The 9,602-nt window shown below is 41.3% G+C and overlaps 1 protein-coding gene across 2 annotated transcripts; it reads left to right on the top strand.

Moving 5' to 3' along the window:
• Positions 1–727: 727 nt before the first annotated feature.
• Positions 728–9,390, top strand: LOC146631209 (E3 ubiquitin/ISG15 ligase TRIM25-like). Of its 2 annotated transcripts, none has more exons than XM_085355190.1 (11): positions 728–787; positions 979–1,741; positions 2,407–2,502; positions 2,596–2,829; positions 2,940–3,108; positions 3,202–3,231; positions 3,369–3,434; positions 3,884–4,075; positions 6,495–6,605; positions 7,200–7,316; positions 7,591–9,390. In XM_085355190.1, exons 2-11 carry the CDS (start codon positions 1,001–1,003, stop codon positions 7,737–7,739), a joined length of 1,905 nt encoding a protein of 634 aa, XP_085211316.1. In that variant the 5' UTR covers positions 728–787; positions 979–1,000; the 3' UTR covers positions 7,740–9,390. The 2 variants fall into 2 exon arrangements, with proteins under 2 accessions (XP_085211316.1, XP_085211315.1); XM_085355189.1 differs by having other exon boundaries at positions 3,881–4,075.
• The last annotated feature ends 212 nt before the right edge of the window (positions 9,391–9,602 follow it).

Raw genomic sequence — 9,602 nt, 5'->3', positions numbered from 1 at the left:
TTTCCTAGTGTAACTAGTGGTTTTCATCTTGTTCTAAACCGTCTGGATTTACATTTATGAAGGCATCTCGTGATTGCAGACCTCGACAGTGATACAATCAAGAGTGTTCTTGGTTCTTGGTCAAGTTAATTATCCAGGGACTTTTGAGTCTCTGAACATGGAGAACTATGCATAAAAAATTACTGTAATTTCTAAACAGATAATGTAATATTCTGATTAACCCCCTGAATTTAACCTGAAATTCAAAACTTCAGTCACAACTTGATTTATTTTTCATTTAAAATCCACTATAGTTGTATACAGCGGTAAAGTCACACAACCTCTGTAACTGTCCAAATACTTGTGGATCAGAGTGTAAGTAAGTGTATTTGGTAAATTATTGCTACAATTCATTTATTCTAGTTTAAAAAAGATGTCTTCTGAATTCACCAGTGATTACTAGTAAAAAAAAAAAAAGACAAGAAAAAAACATGTCTTTCTTTTCAGAAGGACAGGTGGCATAAGGAGCAGGTACGTTTTAGGTTAAAGCGGGCACACGACTCTCTTCGAACAGACTTTTTCACCGTTTTCCATTTAAAAAAATGTTTTGAATGTGTAAAAAGGGATGAGAAATAACTCATTTATTTCTCACAGCGAGAATCAGAATGTGTTCATAAAAAAAATTATTTGGCTCTGACGTGCGCTCGGAGGGTGGAACCTGTATCACGAGTCCTGTTACGCAAGCAGGAAGACTGTTTTTTCTATAGCCAGAAGAAACTCTAGTTTTCATCACGCGCAGCAGAGGCCTGTGAGTATAAAGCGGTCTGCAGTGTTTTGTTTTGCAGACAGCAGCTCCGCGTGGATTCTTTGTTATTGGTTATTTATGTGCAACGTCATGAACTTTACTGCAGTAAAATGGCTGTTCTGAGTTTTGGTGCAGGAGGAGTTGGCCTTCGTTGATTATCTGATGTAATGATAAGTTTCGTTTGTGCCTCGCAGCTTCATTCGCGTCAGTCCCATCATGGCCGAAGTGGACGAGTCTCAGTTTTCTATCATGAGTCTGGAGGATGAGCTGACCTGCAGCATCTGTCTGAGCACCTTTGACTGTCCGGTGACCATCCCCTGCGGACACAACTTCTGCCAGGACTGCCTGCTCGCCAGCTGGGAGGACTCGTACAGCTGCCCTCAGTGTCGAACCGTGTTCGACACCAAACCCGAGCTGAAGAAAAACACGGTCCTCATCGCCGTCGTGGAGACCTTTAAATTGAGATCGAGCAAGAGCGAAGACAACCCGAATGAAGAGGAGAGCGAAGAGGAGAGAGGCTATGAGAGCGAAGAGGAGAGAGGAGAGGAGAGCGAAGAAGCGAGCGAAGGGGAGAGCGAAGAAGCGAGCGAAGAGGAGAGCGAAGAAGTGAGCGAAGAGGAGAGAGAAGAAGAAAGCGAAGAAGAGAGCGAAGCGGAGAAAGACGATGTCATCCGCTGTGATACCTGCATGGAAGCAGAAGCATCGAAGACCTGCCTCACCTGCATGGCGTCTTACTGTGAGGAGCACCTGCGCCCTCACCGGGAAAACCCCGTCTTCCATCTCCACGAGCTGAGCGAGCCTGTCGGAGACCTGTCGGAGCGCATCTGCTCCGACCACCACAAGCTGATGGAGTTCTTCTGCAGCCAGCATGACCGTCTGATTTGCAGCTTCTGCCTCCAGCATATCCACAAAGGATGCTCCTTCTTAACTCCGGAGGAGCAGAGGAACCTGAAGGAGGTGTGTTTGCATTCACATTGACGATTATACTGTATTAAACACTGACTTATGTACAGAGTTAACTGTTTCTCCTTAATTCATACATGTTTTAACTTATTTAATTTGTAATATTATAAATCAATATGTTGGTGTGTATATCTTTAAACAAAGATGACAGTCAGCTGACTTCCTGGAGAGGAAACATTCCATCTGTATAAAAAAGATGGAAGTGGGTTCATACCTGAAAAGGGACCCTTGTGTACAACTGTTTGTAAATGACAGCCAAGTTCAAGTCTTCCTTGCTTTAACAAGTTTTTCTTAGTGTTGTATGCCAGGCATTGAGCTGTGTCTGCTTTGATCTCAGGCTGTATATTTAACACCACTGCTTTAGGCTGATGGATCAGGTTGTATTACACTTCTTTTTCCACAATATCTGATTCAATGACTTTGGCCCACACATCTCTAGTCAAGGCAACACTAGAAACAGATAAGAATGACCTCATTATAAATAAAGTTTAACAATTCAAAATATTTCCGCATGTAAGATGTAGTGGAAAAATGAAATAATGGAATAATGCAGATGGTGGACATGCAGTCAAAGCATTACTTGCAAAGTTCTCCAGGCCCTCTGAGCAGTGTCTGTATGGAATTTGTGCACTTAAGCTGTTCTGTGTCTGTTCTTATAGTCTGACCTCAGAGACAAGTTGGGTTTGCTGAATGAGAAAATGGAGAAGACTGAAAATGTTGTGTTTCAAATGAACAACATGCAGAGTATGCTGAAGGTAATTTCCACATGTCATACAGAGACAAAGTAAATGTGCTGGCAGTAACTATGAAAAACTCACTGTTGTCATATCTTATTGTCACTGTTCCAGGATGGAGCAAACAAAAGAAAGACGGCACTCGCAGCTGTCTATCAGCAGATGAGGGACATCTTGGCTCAAGATGAACGCGAGGCCCAAACTGAGGTGGACCGTGAGCTGGAGCTCGGTCAGATGAAACTTCGGGATCTCACAAAGAAGTTCGACGAAAACTATAATAGGATGGGAAAAGCCAGAGAAGATATCAACAGGCTGATGAGTCAATCCCAAACCTCGGCTTTTCTACAGGTGAGACGAACACCCGTGGAAAACTTAAACTAAAGAATAAGATAGAATGGGCGTGGTTAAGTTAAATAATTAGGAAGTTTAAATAAAAACCTTTCTTTTGCCCCCCACAGGCTTCAGTTGTGTTGCCCAAAGTTGTAAAGTTTGAGCCTCACGTGCCTCGAATCAATCTGGACTCCAAGAAGGTGATAGCGACGCAGAGCTTTGCTGCAGCCCTGAGGGAGACTCTGATGGCGATGCTTAAACAGCCAGTTGAGGCCAGATTACCATTCTTTAAAGCAGGTCTGTGTGCAGGCACGCATTAGCAGAAAATTTAAATTTGGATTAATATTCTAAAAGATTAACGAAGCCAATCATTTTCACGTTCTGATGCAGATCTTAACACTGGTGCATTTGGGGATTCTGGTGAGTTTCTGTCTTGTGGAAAATACTGTTGAGGATTTTCTGTTAAATGCTCATGAATTTATTCTTCTTCAGTGGTGACTATTTCTTGGGAAGTATTTTGGGAAGCACTCTTTAAATGTAACCTTTGTTTTTAACAGGTGAAACAGCAGCTCCTGTCTCCAGACCAGAAAGTGCTGGAGGTAGTGAATCCCAGCCAAATTCTGGTAAGTTTATATCAGCGAGGAGTTATTATAGGATGATATTTGAATTCAGTAACATGTGAACTGAAAGAGTATCTGAAAACATCTGCCAATATGACTATCTCCTAGTGTGATACAGGTATTCACTGTAACTATAATTTTAAAGACGATCTCATGTTAATAATACACGTACGATAACGTGGTCTTGTTGTACAGCTATAATTACTGACTACACCTCCCTGCACTTGTTATTTGAGTGTATTTGCAAGAGAAGGCACACTGTGTAAAAAAACGTATATTACATTTTTATTTAAAATACTGCAAATCATATTGTAATATCGTTAATTTCCTTCCTCAAGCACATACGTGAAAACTATTTAAAACATTACAAGCACTTTGTGACACGTGATTCTTTACAGTGTGATAAAGATGTTCAGAGTGCGTTCTCATTTCACTGTTTCATTACTCAGCAGCGCCTCAGCAGAGAAGCAACCCCTCGTTCCAAAGTCCACTGAGCAGTCCACCCATCCAGCCGTACTACCAGCCGGTTCCCATCCCCGTTTTTATTAGACCACAGCAAAGATGGAATCCACCCCATTATCCACAGGCCCAACCTCGATTGCAACATTTTGGGCAACCTCGATTTTATGCCCAACAAAACACAAGTAAGATACAACCTAAAATCTCTCTCTTACACACACACGTCTGTAATGACAAAAATCATATATGTCTGTGTAAACAGCTTAGTCTCCAATCACCACAAACGGGACAATGTGTTAATTAATTGGTGCCCTAACAGCTAATTAAAAATTCAATGACACATAATACCTACCCTTTGCAAGCCAGCTTATAAATAATGAAAGACAGAAGCAAGATGAAGCCCCATTTTTTTAATAAACAGTATAAGATTTATCCAGGATATGACTTGTTACACACATTGAAGGAACACCTTTGTTTTATTTCAGCTTGATATGAAATCACATCTACTAAAAGTCAGTGTGCTTAAGGCAAACTCGATCATTCTGATAGTGCATTTAGTGTTTTAACAACTTACCACTGGGCATGTCTCTGTTCTGAAAGACAACCATGATCGCGCAGTCAGTTAAACATGTGAAGAAGGTGTGTGAAGACCTAGACAGGGATTGGTTCTAAAATGACCTTACTTCATCGCCCATACTCACCCAGAAGCTTACGGACATTTGTAGATGTCCTTCATGGTTTGGCAGTAATAGAATGCAGCTAGGCACTTTTACAAGCTATTAGGCACACTTTGAGGCCGAGTCCTCCCATAACCAGTAAACCCATCATAAATTATTTAAACTTTCAAAGTATAAAAGACACATGTCAAAACGAGCCTTGTGCCAAAGTGTTGTCTTCATTCCTGGCAGTCATTATTAAGATTGAGGTCATAAACTGATCGACCGTAACATTAAAGCCAGTATTGTGTAGATCCTCATTGTGGTGCAAAAGCAGCTCTGACACATTTGTGTTTGCTGTGGCGTCTGGAAAGATTCAGCTTGTTCATGCAGATGCTCAGCTGGATTTTGGTCTGTGGAGTTTGGAGTTTAAGTCGATGGGCTGAACTTTATTATGTTCTTCAATCTGCTCCTAAGCAGTTTTAAAGGTGTGGCAAATCTTCCTGGTGGGGGAGACCACTGCTGATGGGGAGTGCTGTTGCCATGATGAGGAGTGCTTACTCTGAAATGTTTAGGTTGGTTGGCGCACGTCAAAATAATATCCAAATGAATGTTTGGACCCAAAGTTTAAGAACACTCAATTGATTAACTGCAATAAAAAGCACACCATTGATAACAGTGATAAGTCCTCATAAAAAAAAGAGGAATTATGGATTTGATCAACTGGTCCCTGAATGAAATTGACACCCTCTTCTCAACGAGAAGCCTGAGCTCAGGTGAGTCTGAGTGTCCTGGAGGGACTTTCCCTGCTGGATACACGATGGACGGGTGGCATAACTGGAGGGTCGTGTGCCTGGCGGGACTGTCGATCGAGGACATTGAAGTTATCTACCTTTTCGGAACCATGATAACAGGGTTTTTGCTGATCGGAGCTGGCTTGGCCCTGGCTTATCGAAGATTAAAGAAAGCGGAATCGGCTGTTCAAACCCCCACAAGGCTGCCCGCTGTGATTGAAATGATGGGATGAGTCATGCGTTCTTAAAATGGGCTCATTGAGCGCAGCACGGATAAGATCTTGGAGAAGCTTGAGGCTGCCGTGAACGCTCAGAATAAGACCTCTGAGCGAAAATTGGATTACATCCTTGAGAAGCTCACGGCGGTTGTGAGTTCTCAGAATCTGCTCTTTGAGCGCAAGAATGACAACATCATGGAGAAGCTCACGGCTCTCCAACGGGAGATTGAGAGACCAGTGTCGGACTGTTAGAACAGCTTTGAAATTCCAATGAGTTGTTTGCACTAAAGTAAAAACCACCATTATTTCATGCGGCTACCACTTCAGCGCCAGCTGTGGTCTCAAGGCTGGATCTGAACAAAAACACCCTGATAACAGACTGTTCTTCCTATCCTACGCAAGGCCACCGGGGTTGGCTGGAAGACTGTTTACTTAGCCTGGCAGGGCGAAGGACACTGTCTCAGCTGAACTCTGGACACACACACACACACACATACATACATACATATGCAGATATCCTTCCCCGGATCCAACGCCTCCTGCCATGCTTACCTCCCTGTCGATGGAGACAGCGGCTCAGCTGGAGGCGCGAGGAATTGCAGCGTCTGCGACCACTGTGTACATTACAGTTCAGTGTGCCGTGCGTGTCTGCAGCAGTCCTCAACAGTGAAGTTAACAGCAGCAGTAACCAAAGTTCTGGAACCTTTCCAATAAAAACAGCTTCTCATTGAGCAGATGTTGTATGTTGGGTTTGTAAATGTGCCTTTAAAAGCAACTTCACAAATCAAACATTTATAGTAATTCTAGCATTCACACTGTTCATTTTAAACCTGACAAAATGTAATTCAGTATGCCTGTGTACAGTTCAGATTAGTGGACTCCTGTGTTAACGACAACCGACTAACTGTGGAAGACGTTTTGCATATTTTCCTTTAGATCAAGACAGAAAGCCGCACAGTGCTCCTGGAGGAGGTAAACCAGCCGGGAAAGGATCTGATTTCACCAAGAAAGATAAACCAAAAGGCCATCCTCCTTCTGAGAAATCAAGTATGAAGCACTCACATCCTCATGTGTTATAAAAAATGTCAGACTGCCAGTCAAATGATCAATAACAACACTATTCCACTGATTAAATAAACAGTACACATAACAAGAAGCCCTCTGAGTGCAAACCTCACTCTCTGGGCAGTGTTTACTTTTGAGGGATTATTCCATTTTGTACTTAAGAACTATATAGGAGCTAATGGCTAATATGTATTCATTTGTAAATAACTGGCCATGTAAAACGTGGGCTTATATAATTGTGTACCGCAGCATAAATCATCAGCTCATTCTGTTTCTCTTGACAGTATTTCTTTTTTTTCAGTATTTCTTTTTAAATTAAAGCACATTTTGCAGTCAACTTGAAAGGAAGGCAGATGTGAAATGTAGAAGTGAGGTGAGAGGTCAAATGTGACAAACTGTGTGCAAACTATATTGTGATATTTAAAACAAAAATGCTTCCAGAAAAGGTTCCAGCTTGTTGATCTGACCATGGGTTTCTCTACTTTTTGATATTTAATAAATTTAAATCAGATTAGTTTAGCAAGTGTCGCTCATCCTACATTAAAGACAAATTACTAACTACGTGTTTTCCTTCAGATCCAGACAGGAGGCCGCACAGCGCTGCTGGAGGGCATAAGTCTTCAGGATCTGGGAAAGGATCTGATTTCACCAAGAAAGATAAACCCAAAGGCCATGCTTCTTCTGAGAAATCAAGTATGAATCAAATCCTCACGTGTTATAAAAAATGTCAGCCTGCCAATCAGATGATGAATAACAACACGATTCCACTGATTAAATAAACAGGACACATACAACAAGAAGCTCTCTGGGTACAAACCTCACTCTGTGCGCGGTGTATAGTTTTAAGGGATTATTGTATTTTGTACATAAAAACTGTGTAGGAGTGTTATTTGTTTGTTGATTTGTTTAGCAAGTGGTGCGCATCCTACATTAAAGACAACTGACTAACTACTATGTTTTACTTCAGATCCAGACAGGAGGCCGCACAGCGCTGCTGGAGGGCATAAGTCTTCAGGATCCGGGAAAGGATCTGATTTCACCAAGAAAGATAAACCCAAAGGCCATGCTTCTTCAGGAACACAACACTCACGTCCTCATAGAAATCAGAAGAAGTAGAACCAATATTTGATTTTAATCTGAAGCCTGAATGCATTATGAGATTTGTGTGTATATATCTTATCTGTAGCTTGCCATCACCAGTGTGTGAGTGGGTGGATGATTGTGTATAGTGTAAAGCGCTTTGGGGTCCTCAGGACCAAGTAAAGCACTATACAAATACAGACCATTTACCATCTATCGGATTCTAATTTAAAATTTATTAACAACATTTAAAGCTCTAGAAAGCCAGTCTCTTTCCTGTATTAGATAAGGTAGTTGGCACACAACTCCACTCATACTTAACTAACTTGATCTTTGAATTCACACATCAATAATGTCACGCAGTCTGCATATTTCCAACTGTGCAACTGTCTCACTCCACATGCCACCATGCCACTGCCATTCTTGTTCATAGCCTTGTTACTTCGCGGATTGACTACTGTAATTCACTTCTTTTTGGTCTTACTCCAACATGTCCAGAACTCTGCTGCCCGTATTATCACCAGGACCCCTTCTATTCACCACATCACCCCCGTCCTACAGCGGCTTCATTGGCTCCCGGTCAAATATCGCATCAGTTTTAAAATACTTTTGTATAAATGTGAGGCTGTTCATCATCTCTCCCCTCCATATCTCTCTGATTTGGTTCAGATCAACTTTCGATCTCGGTGTCTTAGATCCTCTTCTTCTCTTTCTCTCTCTGTCCCCTCCCCTCATCTTGCCACCATCAGGGCTTTCAGCTGCTCTACTCCTTGACTTTGGAATTCCCTTCCTCCTGACATAAGAAATGTCACTTCCTTTTCTCTTTTTAAGTCTAGACTCAAAACTCACCTGTTCAAAATAGCTTATCCCACGTAACCTTTTCCATTCTGCTATTTTAACCCTGTTTTATGATTTTGTAAATTGTCTGCTTTTATGCTTGCTTTCTAATTTTCTGCTGTGTACAGTGTCCTTGAGTCTTCTGAAAGGTACTTTCAAATAAAATGTATTAGTATTATTAGTAGTAGAATTACAGACCTGCTGAGACCTTATTGGAGCAGTTAGCCTCCGATTTCTGGTCAGGTTCTTTGAACTGTTCCACACCGCTCTTTTAACTCTGTCTTTGGTAAATGGACTAGTTCTTATATAGCGCTTTTCCACTCTTCTGAGCACTCAAAGCGCTTTACACAACTTGTGCATTCACCCATTCACACCCATTCGCACAAGCACAACTGACATTGACACACATTCATACTCCGATGAATGCATCGGAGAGCAATTTCGGGTTAGTATCTTGCCCAAGGATATTTGGCATGCAGACTAGGGGAAGCCGGGAATCGAACCACCAACCTTCCGATCAGTAGATGACCTGCTCTACCACCTGAGCTACAGCCACCCTTTAAAAGTGCTGTGCAATCATCATCATTATTATTATTATTATTATTATTATTATTATTATTATTATTATTATTATTATTATTATTATTATTATTATTATTATTACTACTACTACTACTACTACTACTACTACTACTACTACTACAACAACAGCAGCTTTGTTTAGTCTTGGATGATGTGTGATTAACACTTGCATTAATACTTGATTTTGGCCTTGGTGGAGACCATCAGTTTTGTTTTTCTTAAAGAGTTTGGGATCCTCTCCTTTTACATCAGAACCTTAAAAATGACACCCAATGTTTCCTTTTTAAATAATGATTTGATGATTAAAAGGATCCAAGATGAATATTACGTGAATAAAGGTCAGCACAAAACACAGTGTAAGTGTTGTAGCTGCTGTTTCAAACTGTCTCTTTATCAGTGTTTGCAAAACTGGTCAATGATTAACGAATTCAAACATCATGTGTCATGTTTGTTAGTGTGTATGTAGCTGCTGTTGTAATC

Source organism: Diplotaxodon limnothrissa, linkage group LG6, assembly GCF_057381915.1.
Source record: "Diplotaxodon limnothrissa isolate DT_005_m linkage group LG6, D_limnothrissa_male_GT1.1, whole genome shotgun sequence".
Classification (NCBI taxonomy): domain Eukaryota; kingdom Metazoa; phylum Chordata; class Actinopteri; order Cichliformes; family Cichlidae; genus Diplotaxodon; species Diplotaxodon limnothrissa.
The sequence above is the reverse complement of the archived record's forward strand: the minus strand, read 5'-3'. Positions and strand labels throughout refer to the sequence as shown.